Here is a 15,140-nt window from a genome sequence, read left to right as displayed (position 1 = left end):
ACGTTTTCGTTTCATTTTTTCAGAGCAGGCAGTGGTCCACAGGACCACTGCCTGCTCTGAAAAAATGTTTACAGTGACATTCACAATGGGGAAGGGGTCCCATGGGGACCCCTTCCCTTTTGTGAAAGTGTTAGCACCCATTTGAAATGGGTGCAAACTGCGATTGGTTTGCGCCCGCGGTCACAAAACAATCCTACATTGCACTGCGAGTCGCAATTAGGAAGGGAACACCCCTTCCTAATTGCGAGTCGCAATCCCGTTTTGCGATTCGGTAACCAAGTTACTGAATCGCAAAACTGGGTTTGTGCATCGCAATGTGCTTTTTGCACGTCGCAAACAGCGAAAGTCTCTGTTTGCGACATGCAAAAAGCTACCTACATGTGGGTCTTGGTCCCTAATTAGGTCTGGTGTTAACAAAGACATTTTGTTTTTACTAAACTTCTATTTCTCTCTCTTTCGGCTGGCTTTACTGTGAGTGATCGCATTCTGCTCTTCCACAAGGAGCATATTGGCACACAAAGTAGTTTTGTTCAGTGTCAGGAACTACAGTGGCAATCAGTGACGTAACGAAACTGGAGGGTGCCCCTTTGCGAAGAACATAGAGGAGCCCCCTCTCCAGACTCACTCAGGGCAGGTGCTGTGCTGAAGGGGCCCCCTGGAGGGCGGCAGCGGGCCTTTGTTATGCCACTGGTGGCAACGTGTGCTTTTAGAGTTCAAAAACTTTTTGGTTTTTTTTTGCCAGTGTTTGTTACAATGTTGAGGGCCTGGTAGCTCCCACAACAATAAAGTGTTCCAAAAGCCATGTCAAAACAAGACACGCATTGATGAAACTAAAAGACTTATAAAAAATATGTCGGACCAGTTGGCTTTGTCAGTGTTTGTTTATTTTCATGCTTACCATATTCGTTTTGAAAATGGTTACACTGATTTTCCATTAGAAATATTTTTGGGAAATACTAGCATGCATCAACACATTTTACTAAATGACACTTCATTTGCATCTAATCAGAGAGCATTCTGGGAGCATTATACTTAGCCTCATAGCCTAAACTTTTCAAACGTGTATACACGTTTTTTTGTTTGCACTGGAACCAACGTCAGTAGTGAAGTGTAACCTTAAAACATTTATTTACAGCACTCACCCTAATAATGAAGGCTTTCAAATAATGAACCATAAATACAAGTTCGAACAGCATTATTTTTTGGAAACACATTACCTCAACTGCAGAGAGTTCCACTCTCTGTAAACAGGCAGCCAAAGGGTTTGTGCTGCAGAGGGTTGGGCCTACTTGTCCCAAGGACAAAGTAAACATAAAAACTTGTTGCCCTTGACCCCAAACAAGATGTCCGCGATAGGAATTCCACATCCCTGAAACCAGCAGTAACTGGAGGCCACAGGCAAGTGGCAGACTAGGTGTCCAGGTGCCTACTCTACATCATTCACAGAAGCCAAAGCCCATACTTTTTGAAAACTTCTTTAAACACACATTTGTTGTATTTTGGACATTATCCGTCATCAAGCAAACACAAAGTACAAATTATGGGTATTACTACTCTTGCTTTTTGTGGGAGAAGTGGAGAGGAAAGGCTCCAATGTAGACTAAGTTTCTTTTATTTAAAAATATATATATAAATGAACATAACGAAGCATTAAAACATGTAATTATGCAATAAACAAGAGGTTAAAGAGTTTTTCCAGATTACAGTGTTTAATTTATGTGAATAGTTCCAGTTACACCACCCACATTTTATTCTTAGTGCCCATGTTAAAACAAGGAAAGGTTTGTCATACGTTTCTGGATTATAGAAAAGGACGCTTAATTGTTGTACCTCTCCGAGTGTGATCCTACAGTGTTGTCGGGAGCATACTTGTCCGCACTGTAAAAGTAAAAAAATAATATTGCAACTACTTGTAAAATAGGGCAGATTATCGTTGTCTTGGAAAGTGGCATTGGATTAGTAAAACCAACGCTGTAACACCGGCACATGAGAACAACGTGTTCCGAATAATATGAATGCGTGTTAATTTGCAGCTAGATGAGAATTATTATTTTATTCCTCCTTCGTTCTCACTCTGTCCTAGATTTGACGGGACACTTATTCATAAAGCTGATAATGCAAAGCCTTGTGCTGCCATTAGTGCACATGCCTCTGTTAGGATAAGCCCGCAGGTATCCTGCACACCTCCCTTGCGTGCAGCTTCACAAGTTGCCTTTTTACAAGTATTGAGGCTCCCTACCTCTTCCTTTCCTTGTGTTCAGCCATTATGTAGCTCCATGACAGACAGACAGGCTAAGGCCTAGGCGTCACTGCGAGCTGTGGTTTACACCTCTGAGAAAAATGTGAATTACGAGTTTCTGTTGCCTGTGCATGGCCAGGAAGAATTTTGTTGTGGAATCCTGAAAATGAGGCTGTGTTGAAGCTTCCAATGTCCAGGGGATCTTTGATACGACAGTACATGAACACCGCCGACTCCATGTGATAGCAATGTGATTGACGTCTTTGGAATTGAAACAGGATACCTAGGGGAACGTCATTGCCAGTCTGTTTCAGGGTAGGACACTCTGTCCCTCCAAGGGAGGAGTAGTTACAGCATTAAAAGATTAGTTTGACCATGTGCCCGATGTAACTTATGCTGCCACATTCCAGTCCTTCCAGATGGTTAGGGCTTTTAAAGCATGAAGCGCATTTTTCCCCAAGCATTGGGCAAGACTTTCGTTAACCTCAGTTTCCCAAAGGAGACATAATGGGAATAGCAACTTAACCCACACTAGCAGAGATTAAGACGTCTGGCTGACAAAGTCTAGGACAGTTCCTGCCAATTAGCAGAAGGAGATGTGTGCCACCACAGAGAAAAGGAAGGCTGTCTTTCCATCAGCATCATTAGACCCAGATCACCAAAGACTCTTCAGGCTACATGTACCAAAGTTCGGATTTGTGACTCGCAATTTGTGACTCGCAAATCCGAATGTAGTATAGTGTCATTGACACTAATAGTGATTCGCAAGGGGGTCGCAAATGCCCACCTCATGATTATTCATTAGGTAGGTTGCAATTTCCGACCCCCCTTGGGAATGGCGGCCCTCACAGGGCTGGTGGCCTGCTGGAGACAGCAGACCACCATGTCTGTGACTGCTTTAAAATAGAGCAGTTTTTTTTTTAATGCAGACAGTTTTACTTAAATAAAAACGAGATGCATTACAAAAACAAATGAAACGTTTTTGTTTTATTTTTTCAGAGCAGGCAGTGGTCCGTAGGACCACTGCCTGCTCTGGAAAAATGTTTTCAGTGACATTCACAAAGGTGAAGGGGTCCCATGGGGACCCCTTCCCGTTTGCGAATGGGTTAGCACCAGTGTGACACTGCTGCTAAATGCGATTGTTTTGCGACCGCATTCGCGGTCACAAAACAATCATACAGGGGACTGCGAGTCGCAATTAGGAAGGGAACACCCCTTCCTAATTGCGAGCCGCAATCCTGTTTTGCGATTCGGTAAAAAGTTTACTGAATCGCAAAACTGCATTTGTACATGGAGAAGTGCATATTGCCCATCGAAAACAGCCAGTTTCTCTATTTGCGACGTACAGAATCCTTCGTACATGTGGCCCTTAGTTCTTGTCGATGGTCAGTCAAAGTTCTTTCGGACAAGTTCAATAACTTTCATGGCCACATTTACTTCAGTTTGTGTCGCAGGAACCTCTGAGGGTGGTGAAAAGTCTTGTCTTCTTGGGAATCTTAAAGACTGCCCCATCTTCTGAGACGGGGCAAAGGTATTCCTCCCAGTGTGTCTGAGAGCTGGAAGAAAAATAATTGGGCACTACCCAACACTGCGTTTTTACAATTTAAATCAGTACCTCATTCCCAATAAAGTTGGTGCTAACTGTGGCCGATGTCCTCTCAGCTGTATAGTCTAATGCCCTATTTGCATTTTGCATAATTCAAGGTCACTGTCTATTAGGATTAAACAACGTTTCTTTGGTCCACCTTGGCCAATCAGCGGAGTGCCTATTTGGCTCAAAGACTCTTAGCTCCAGCATAAGTGTTTCTGAGACTGGAAAAAATGTTTGATGCTCCTGCTACTAAGATGACAGCATGGTAAAGGCATACTTCAATAAGCTAATTCCTTCAAATAAGGCCTTACTACTTTGGTCCGTCTTTGCTCTTATGTTCTCTGTGATCTTCCACAAGAACTTTTCGATCCCATAAAAAGGTTTATTGCAAAGGGGACATTCTGGATATGATGATACATCTGCAAGCACCTAAGAGTAAATTTTTATTGTTTGAGATTAAAATCACCCAACAATTCTTTAAATAAAAATAAAACAATATACATTTCATAAAGTGCTGTTTAAACAATGCAAGCTTACTGGCCCTAATATTTCAGAAACTACAACTAGAAATTAGTTACAGCAGGTAAAACCCTATTAGACAATGTAATGTGATAAGACTAAGAACCTGAGCATAGTTCTATCTACATGTTCTTGTCTAATCAGAATGATTGAACAGTAGTTTGGCACATTCAAAAGAGATATAAAAAAAAAGATTAAAACTAAAACTAGCGTCCTGGTCCTACCAAATTACAGAAGCTGAGACTTAAGTATCAGTCACAGCAGCTAGGCCATTTTTTCTTAATACAATTAATAGGACAATAAAATCATTAACCTGACACCTGCATCTCAATCAAGCAATAGGAACTCTCTCTCTGAATGGTTTTAAGGAGATGAGTCCTTTATTCCTTTTGAAGCAATGTTCCCGAATTTTTCTACACAGAAAATCAATCTGTTTGAAATACCGCAAAAGCATTGGGCCGAGGCTGATCGAAACAATGCACACCATGATGCTTAAAAGATATACATAGTTATATCTTCCTTGGATTAGCCAATACAGGGCACATAAAACTATGCAGTAAATGGTTAATAAAAAGTTGCCACATAGGAGTCCCTTTCTTTGAATTGCGTGCCAAGAACTCACGAGTTGGAATGTACAGTAATCGAAAGCAAAGAAAGGCCATGTTTGCCTTAGACCAGTGGCTATATGACAAGTGTGTCTGTCTTCCCATCATGTGACTGTTGATTAAATTGTGTGTGTGACGCTTCACTAAGTTCGAACACAAGTAACAGTCGAATGGCCACTTAGTTTTAGGCTGCTTGGAGGATTACAGTGCTCTAGATTATACTTATGTAAGTATTTAGGTGTGCTTTATAACTTAAACAGTATGGATTTGAAATGGGACAGAAATAAAGCTGAAAGTGTTTACTGACCGGAATACTTATGGCAGTATATCTGCCTCAACTGTAGGTGTGTTTTGCTGACTGGGAAACATTGACTTTGGTTTATTAACTTGGAGACACTTTGTACTGCTGTCCTATTAGGCTCATGTTTAAGAAAGCTGCAAAAAATGTTTCCCATGTAACACAATTTGATGCGCTTTAAAGGTCATTGCTGTTCTAGTTTCTCCAGTTATTTCCCTTCATAGTATGAAGTAAAACAGTTAGGACAGCAACCATCACTAGAGGGCGAGAGCGTACAAATAGTGATCTTTCCATTTGAGCTTGTTATCAGCTAGGTTTGCCAGGTAGCTATAGAAGTTCTCATGAGACATGCTTTCGCTTGAACTTTAAAAAAACACATTTACATTTTGGATATGTTTTTGACAACAAATCAGCCTTATCGTATGCATGTATATGTGAGAGCTGTTGCACAAACTTCTAAGAGGTCTCACCATTAATGAGAGGTCTTCAGAAAAGGTAAATCTATTTCGTGTGTCTTATCCCATTTTTGGTTATAACTGTTTAAGATGGGCAATGCCACTGGCAGGTCTGCCAAATATACCCTGCTTCACGCCTTTTAAATTTGGAATTTTGTGGGAAAGGCTAATCATTTATGAAAATGTTAGCTCTACCCAAGTGTTATCATGGCATTCTATAATAAGGTTAACTTTTGACTCAGTCACGCCCGATCTACCCTGTTGAATGCAGCAAAGAGATCAAGCAACTTATAGTAGTCTGTTTTTACAGCCTTGCTTTCCAAGAAGGTTCTACTTACATTTTTTGTACGTTGTGCAACCCCTTTGGGACCCAGTTTGTTTTATTTTCAGGAGATTCCCATCCCTTAACCAAGCCTCCAATTTATTCAATAGGCACCTAGCAAATATTGTCTCTTAAGTGTCCTGTTACTCAACTTATCTATAGTTTTTGGGATCTCTCATGGTACTGTGTTTTTATATTGTAGAAGCACAGATCTCTTCCATGATAGACGGAATATTTCTTTGAAAAGAACGTTCTTTTAAAATGGCAGCAATATTTAATCTACTTATCTAGAATATTCTTCAAACACCGGAATGCCATTAGTGGATTTACTGTTCTCTATTAAGACTTCAATGGTGTTTAATTTTGGTGCCCTATTTATTGGCTACCATGGCAGAGTTTTAAAGGTATTAATCCTACACAGGCTACACAAAGATGTAAAATGCTTTCATTATTTATCTGTAGCAATGTATTCCAGTGAAACCTTCAGCTCTCCTGCCCAATTGGTTTTTAAGGGCCTGAACCCTATTGAGTCCTTCCTTTAATTAATTCTGAACAGTTTCAACCAGAAGTCCTCAACACTTATTTCGAAAATGGATTAATGCCCTGCTTTCATATTCATATGGTAGCCTACATAGTGGTATCCCAACGATCTTGGATTAAAACTTTGAGTAGGAGGTAAAGAGACTTCTCATATTTGCTTTTTGATTTCCCAATATTGCTTATGCAATTGTGATGTACATAGGGGCACTGTTCAATGCACGTTATAGGAAATAATCTTTATGAAGCCAGAGGGCTTCTTAGAAAAAGAAATGACAGCCTTAGAAATGGCCCTAAGAATTGTCCAATAAACTCAGAATTCACCACATTTCCACATAGGAGTACAACTACCGCATCACCATTTAGACTGTAACATAGTCCTCATCATACCACTGCATTATGACTATTTACGTAACATATATTATACCACCACATCCACACAATTACATTGTCAACACGCATCAGACCTTCAGCTTCGCCATCCGCTAACTCTGTACCGATGTGTTAAATGACTGTTATAGATGACATTGTAAATTACATCAGTGTAAGTGCTGGCAATGTAAAAGTATACAGCAAGACAAATGTGGCTTTGTAAAAGTAGTGTATCGTGGTGAAGGGGCACCTTTAGACCATGGATAGTGCACGTGCCTTCCCTCCTCCAAAAAAGTCACATCTGTCAAGAACATCAGGAACCTCTTACTACAGCACATTTTCTTAGTGGCAAAGGGTTCTTAAGACTTCCCACAAAAGGTTAAACCCAGATGCAGAGCTGCATCTGAGTCTCCTGGAGCTTCAAGTGACGGAGCATAGGAATCATTTGTTGGGCAATGCCATCTAACATCACAAAACTGAGGAAAATGAAAAAGTGGTAGGTGGGTTGCTTGAAATAATCTCATCCACTGATAATTACTCTAGGACTCAATTCAGTCTGTCATTTTGTTTGCCTACCATGTCCTCCTCAGACAGGAACTAGCCATATGCGAATCAGTTCTGCTCGAATAGGAAAGGTCCAGTCAACTGCCAGGCCAAATCTCCTCTGCTGTTGCATCAGAGTGGTTTAGAAGCAGGCAATATGCCTCCTGTGCTCTGTTTTCCATAGCTACAAGGTGATAAGAACTTACTGCTCCTTCCACCGAATTTCTCCTAAATGAGATTCATCTGATCTTTTTCAGGTGAGTTCACTCCTTCTTGCTCTTTGTAGCTGTACTAAGCCCGGGAGCCATTTCATTCTGATCTACCTTTGTCACATGCATTAGTCAAGATGCAGGAAAAGCAGCATCAAAAACCACCATTGCCAGACACATTGTATAGATAATTGCTGCTCCTTTCACTGGGTAGTCCCTTACTTTGAATGTCTCTGCTGCGCCCACCAGACTTCTTGGTTTTATCTAGACATAATCCTATAATAGAAACATGGAATGGGTGTTACATGAGCCACTCCTTAAATTCTGCTAATATAATGCTTTATACCAAGACAACAAAGGTTTCAGTAAAGCGGTTTTGGAAATACATTGGGAATAAGAATTGCACCTGCTCCTTATGGAGAGTTCCTCTTTTGTTTACCTATGTTTGCCTTGGGTATGTTTTTTCAAGATGGCTGATCTATTATGCAACATACTTCTGTTTGCCGAGTTCTACTTCTCTCCTTTGCACCTTTTACCTTCATCCAAAACATAGACTTCCAGTTAAAAACTACACTTTCCCATGGCCATGCTTCTGGATCTCCCCCATTTCTCATTTAGGATTGGACTGACCATTCTGCCACACTGTCATTTTTCCTTGGGCTGTGGTGTATCTAGGCTGGTTTTAGAGCCCTCATGGCCCCTCTAGTTGCAACCTCTTTCAGTTTGGTACTGTTTTATAGCTATGGCTTTTTTCATTTCTAGTCCCACTCTGTTCCTATTTTTCACTTAGACGATGACTCCCTCTCAGTAATGCTGCGTGGTAGTGCTGGCACCCTTTACATCTCTGTTAGATTTACCTGACCTGGTTAGGGTGATCCCTTTTACACCAGACTCTGCCTGCAGCACTGCTGTGCCACCAACTTAACCTGCTTCTTGCTTCTAAGCACAAACCCCAGCAGTCCGGTCTCTACATTGGCTTTGTATTTCAAGAATGAATTGTATTTCTAAGAATATTATTTTTTAACTTAAGAGACTTTATATAACATTTATAGATTCTTAATTTTCATTTATCAATCCACCCACCCACTCAGATATTTAATCACTTGCTCCCCCATTCATCCACCCAGTCACCCTTCATTATTTAAACAGTTCATCCCTCATTCCACCCCTTAAAATATACACACATGCACCTATTTATCACCTGCAAACATTCTCACTCATCCATTCATCCATGCACTCAGCAATGTATCTTTCTAGTCCTTGATCAACACACTCATCTATCCACCAGTCATATAGACCCACTCCTTCACCCATACACTCACCTGTCCAGTGATCCATACCCATACTCTTCAATCCCCACCCAGCCATAACCAGTCCTTCCTGTTACCCGCCTACCCATGCATATATATTCACCTATTGACACAGACATATAGCACTTCTGCTTTGTCCTTTATAACTGTCACAGAATGCCAGATTGCCCACAAAACCGGCAATCACTCTAAATGCGGTCACCATACCATGACACAGCACCAAAGAGCTGGTTTCCAGAATGCTATTAAACTCCAGACCCAATCACAGTACTCCAGGAATGTCTTTGGAACTGGGCACACATGAGAGAAAACCTTCACAATTGGGGAAAAATTTCAACATTTGCACCCTGAACCTGAAACATTAGACAATATGTGCTCTCCAGAACCTATCACTGTATGTCAGAGAAGTGCATGCAGAACAAAACTAGTAGCAGTGCTTTCGTTGAAACATAGAGATCAAATACAGTGTTCCAGATGGAGCTTCAGGCATTTGACTCAATCTTGCGATGAGTCTTCCAGAAGTGAATACTGTTCTAGATTTGTGGCATCTAGACTTTACTTGACTAAGCCTTCCAGATGATGAAACTTCCAGAACTGAATTGACATCTATAGTACAGCAGTTCATCAGGTGAACTGTTTGAGAGCTAAACACAGTTCTTCAGTTTGGGCTTCAAGGATTTGACAGAGTACTTTAGATTGCAGGTTCAGAAATGGACATTTTAAGAAGTTGCTCCAGATTTTAAAGCTATTCCAGACTTGGCCTTTAAAAAAAGTATAGCATTTCCAACTAAAACATCTAGAGCTGTGTTCAACACTCAGGATAGAGCATTCAGACTTTCACAGTATATGGGGTGTGCAGTACTGCACAACACTTTGCATAATTCCTCAAGATGAGAACTCCAGAACAAAGACAACACTCTGGAGTCGACCATAAGAGCAGGGTACAATACTTAACACTTGCCCTCTAGATCTGGCCACAATGCTCCCCATAAGAATTTAATCACTGGACACTGTTTTCCAGTTGATGCCTTCGAAACTAAGGTGAACTGTCAACGGTGCCCTGAACAATGGTGACACAGCAGCCTGCTTGCTGGCTATAGATTTCCTTCTGCAGCTAAGCATTCCTTTTGCTCTTCCCATGCCAATGCGGTATTACTTACTGATACACCCACTCTAGCTCATATGGTATGAATATTACAAGATGCTCAAGGACAAGGGAATCTTTATACTGTTTTTGCCTATGCTGCAACTGTTATCTGAGGGAAGGTTACAGTGCTCCTGCAAACACATTGTACTTGTTTGGTGTGTTAACGAAGTGTGCACTTATGCTGTTCATGGTGTTTATTGAAACATTTTTCACAGAACAAAAGCCAAACCTATGACTTCGTCAATGCTATTTAAAAAGATGGATTGAAGAAGGTGCTTCTTTTTTGAATGATAGATGCCCACATACACGCACACACACACACACACATATATGCTAGAGGCTAGTAAATCTCAAAATTGGCATCTTTGAGTAACAGTTTCTGGCACTAGATGACAGGGGCACAGAGGTTGGGAACATGAAAGCTCTATGAATTAAAACTAGAAGGTAGAGCATCAACATAAATGTAAGTTTATCTCTTTGTGATAAATGAATTCCTAAAATACAACAATTGCTTTTTCATCTTTTACAGAAGAATTTCAACTTGTAAAGTGACTGTTCTGGGATATGGTCTACTTACTACAGATGCAGAGACCTTAATAGATTCTCTGTACAAACAAAACTTCAAAGTTGTTGTGGTTGATGAGTCTCATTACATTAAGTCAAGAAGTTCCTCCCGAAGCACCATCTTGGTACCAATAGTGCAAAAGGCTCCCCGAGCCATTCTTCTCACAGGAACCCCTGCGTTAGGACGGCCAGAAGAGGTATCTATATATCATATGATGACAGCCAAATATAGTACATATGCATTTTTCTAAAAAGTCTGCTGTATTTGATTGCATAGGCACAGATTGTACTAATGACTAGTGCACATATGTCTCACTACTGCCTATTGTACACTGTCAGACCTCGTTGTTGTAAATTAAGCCCTATTCTGTTCCTGGAACACAATTTTACTATATTTAATCGTTTCCTGTTACGAAGTAGGACATGGTACTTTTGTACAGTATATCAGAATGATCATAATCACCAGTCACATACCTTTCTGATTTAGTCATTTAATATACTCCTACTGCGCTATGCAGGTATTATGATCACATAACATCAGAAGGAATGGTGGAAGTAGTTAAAAAATAAATGATTGGGTGAGTTATTCAGAGAAGTAGACTTGACATATGATTAAAGAGATCAATGCCCGGATGTAAAGACAAAACATTTATATGACTGTCCTTGTTCTTATCCACGACTGGATGCAATACAGTAAGATTTTAATTGTGCCATAAATAGGGTTTTAATCTTGCATTTTTTCAGCAATGTTTTTAGCCTTGCTAAATTTGTGCAAAACGTACTTTAGAATTTTGTTTAATTGTACTTAGAGTTTTTAGACCTGAAAAACAGTCATGAACTGGTGAATATAACAAATCCCTGTAATGGGTTCGAGGAAGTACTAGTTGGGTTGAAATGTTACAACAAAACATCGTAAATACAAATGAATGGGGTGAATTAATTTGATTTCCCTACAGTGCTCTGATTATTTAGGAATGACTTTGAGTAATGTTGTATTGCATTCCTGCTCAATTACCTTGAAAGGAATGTTGCTCCTGCACCAGTATTATGTTCATTTGAAATCATTGGTAATAAATTAGAAAGGGTAGACATGTTTGATCAGATATGTCTTAGTCCTATTGTGGGGACCTTTGTTAGAAAAGGCCTATTTAAACCATTAGTGTGCCTCAAAATGCTTTTGTTAATGTTAGAGATATTACCTCTCAACCTAATGGTATGATAATCAAAGGTCATTACACTAAGAAGATTGCTTCAAGTATCTATAGAAATTAAGTTAACTTGATCAAACTAGAGTACATTTTAAATAGTTTATTCAAGTATGGCCCAATTACTCTACTGATATCATTAATGTTCAAGCTAGGGATGAACTCTGTTAATGGCATTATACGTGTGAAGTCAGCCTTAGGTTGTGTCCAGTTGTCAGGCATAACCACTGTACAGTTTTCAAGAGGCTTCTTAAAGCACAACCAACAGAGTAGTGGATGTCTGAGCATTCTGTGTAGTCTACTTGAATTTGCCTGCATTCGTTTTTGGAGCATTTCAGAGATATACTAGGTTCTGTTGTGCTTTCCATCAAGAAATAATTGAGTGCAGAAATGATCATGAATTGTACAGCCGTAATGCATATGATAATTAGTCAAGGTTAGTTTACTCAATATTCCAAGAACCAATCCTATTTCATCAGCAGGAGTTTTACAACCAGTCTCAAAGACAGAAAATATTTCAGTAATTTTTTCAAAGATGGTCACCTTATCAATTGCATTTTGGAATATCGAAGAATCAAAATAAATTACACTAGGGCATGTTATTAACAGCGACTAGAGGTACTTTTTTGCTGTATTAAAGAACTTTTTGAGTCCTGTTTTTTCTGTTTATATTCAACAAGTTATGTAACATATGCAGTGACAATGCCTGTATGGGCAAGATTTTATCATTATTTTTCACAATGTCCTCTTTCCACCGGTACCACTTGCAGATGGAAGCCTGCTTTGAGGTTGGCTGTATACATCAGAACACACTTGTTTTAGTGTCTAAAGAGCACCCTCCCTTTGCATGGACAAGTGCTCCTCCTCTGGGCATCACCGCCATTCTACCCTTAGGTGCAAATAAGGGTTGCTTATCCCCAATATGCACCCCCAACCACCAAGTGGAGAGAAAAGCCAGTAGACACCCATAATATTTTTGGAGTAAAAGAAATGAGATGGCAACCATGGCATTGGTCCATTCCGCCACCCCAAATACAATCTATCTGCCCACCACTGGGGGAAGATTAGGGTATTTAAGCCCACTTTGCTCCTTGTTGGGCAGAAACCCCATATGACAGGGAATAATGGTGCAAATTAAAGAGAAGGTCATTATTTTGAAGGTGGTGGAGAAATTGTAAATGAAAGTTATAACTATAACTTTATAATTGTTTTAAGTTTGTATAGTTTAAACTTGGTTTGTATAGTTAAAATACGTTTTCCTAACTATAACTAAGCTTTAATTTTTGTTATTTTCATTTAATTTCAGTGGTTGTTATACAGTTTAATAAAAATGTTTTCAAATCATTGAGTCCAGTGTCACAAGTAGAGTGTTGTTATGTGGACTGTCATACAGTGCAGTGTAGGAGAGTGTTGTAAATTCTATTGTCATAGACTGGAGTATTGAAGATTGCAATTGAGTGTAGTAGCGTATTGTACAGTGTAATAAAGTGTTATATAGTGTAGTGCTGGGTACTTGCAAACATTTTCTCAGGGGCCAAAAACTTCAGTGTGGGATGTGCCCGAGGGCCTCATTGATGCCAGAGGGGTGGCACTCGGGCGAGGGGGATGGAGAGATTGGCGTGAAGTTGGGTGTAGGGAAGTGGAGCATATTCATTTTGTGGCTGAACTGAATAATGTAAAACCAGAAATCTTGGGATTATTCTTGAATTCCCACTTTACCAAATTGTGTGATCCAAGGCAATTTTTTTATTTCACTTACCCTCTTTTTTTCTTCAGTATCACATATAAGAGGACCTCGAAATACATGGCTTCAGGATTTGGGCTGTACAATACCTTCTTCTATGTGATTTAATAAACTATAATGTTGTTCATGTATAATAGGAACCCCTACCACCCAAAAAGGGCACATACAACCAACTTGCCTCTTAGTTCACTATTGACATTGTTATCAGGGTAGGAGGAAACAGTAATGTTTCTAAATTCATGTTTGAAAACCTACCACTTTTAAATTAATGTTTCTAAATGCATTGACATAATCATTTGTATTAATGTCAGTCAGTCATAAGTTTCTTTATTTGGCTTAAACCTTAAAAGTATAAAAACAAATTATACAATAATTCATTAAAAAAAGTCTATTGCATGATACATTCGCAAACAATATTTATAATTAATTCCAATTCCTATTAACCATGCCCTCCTAACATAATTTATTAAATTATTCTAACCTCAAAACAAATTTCATTTTCCTACTGATTCTTTAAGTGCAAAGTGCATACTCATTTATCCCACTTATAATTCTGATGAGCCTTAAGTCCTTATAATTTCATAAAGGATAATCTCCATACAAAGTGCCACTGCATTTTACTTTACACCTCGCTATAATGTGGCAAATGTTCTATATTACAATCGACCAATGTAATTTTAAAATAATCAATTTATAAAATCTTCATTCATCTAAAAGAGAAAGTGCCATCTCATCTTCCACTTCACTTCCTACATTATATGGGACCCTATAAGTCCAGTTAAAACCCCTCTTTATCCAATTAAAAATCAGCATAGCGCGCAAGTTACATTCAAAAATCTCATGTCTGCTAGTAACCTAAGCGCTTGATCCCTATTAATAATATTATATTGCTTAAAAATCGGTTTTAAAAACTTCCTACGTACTTCTAAAAACCAATGACAATCCAAAAGTATATGTTGAGTGCTACATTTCTGTTGTAAGCCACATTTACAGAGGCCCTGAGCGTCCTTAAGAATTGCTTTTGCTTTAGGGTCCCTATAACCTGGATTTAACCCGATTCTGAACTGTAGCACTGCGTCCCTTAATCTTGGGTTAGGTAGGGCCTCTATATAGGGAACATTTTCTGGATTCCTCCATCCACCTACCATAAACTGGGTTGAAATTTTACACTCCAGAAACTTCAGATCTACTTCTCTTGCCCTTTCCTTTACCATTATTCGCAGAACCTGCTTCGGAATTTGATCTCAACACCACTGGTTACCAGGTAAACCTAAGAAGACGCAGATCTTTCCTAACCGTCCTCTCACTTGTGATGCCCAGTGAAACTCACTTATTATTCACATAATCATTTGTATTAGTGTGAAAAGGTCCTGCATCCTAATTAAATACACTTTTTGAATTTTGAAGAGACTGTCATGTTTCTACACTTTTGTTGTAAGATGTGTATAAAAATGTTAGTATTTCTAAAGCAAAGCTGTGC

The 15,140-nt window shown here is 39.3% G+C and overlaps 1 protein-coding gene across 2 annotated transcripts in view; it reads left to right on the top strand.

Moving 5' to 3' along the window:
- Positions 1-15,140, top strand: part of ZRANB3 (zinc finger RANBP2-type containing 3) — a 744,981-nt gene that overhangs the window by 298,719 nt on the left and 431,122 nt on the right. For both annotated transcript variants that reach the window (XM_069225060.1, XM_069225059.1), the window contains one exon: positions 10,677-10,908. In XM_069225060.1, the coding sequence (XP_069081161.1) occupies positions 10,677-10,908 (232 nt within the window). The remainder of the gene's footprint in view (positions 1-10,676; positions 10,909-15,140) is intronic.

This window comes from Pleurodeles waltl, chromosome 3_1 (assembly GCF_031143425.1).
Source record: "Pleurodeles waltl isolate 20211129_DDA chromosome 3_1, aPleWal1.hap1.20221129, whole genome shotgun sequence".
In the NCBI taxonomy this organism is placed as follows: Eukaryota; Metazoa; Chordata; class Amphibia; order Caudata; family Salamandridae; genus Pleurodeles; species Pleurodeles waltl.
This window is presented reverse-complemented; position numbering and strand designations above follow the sequence as displayed.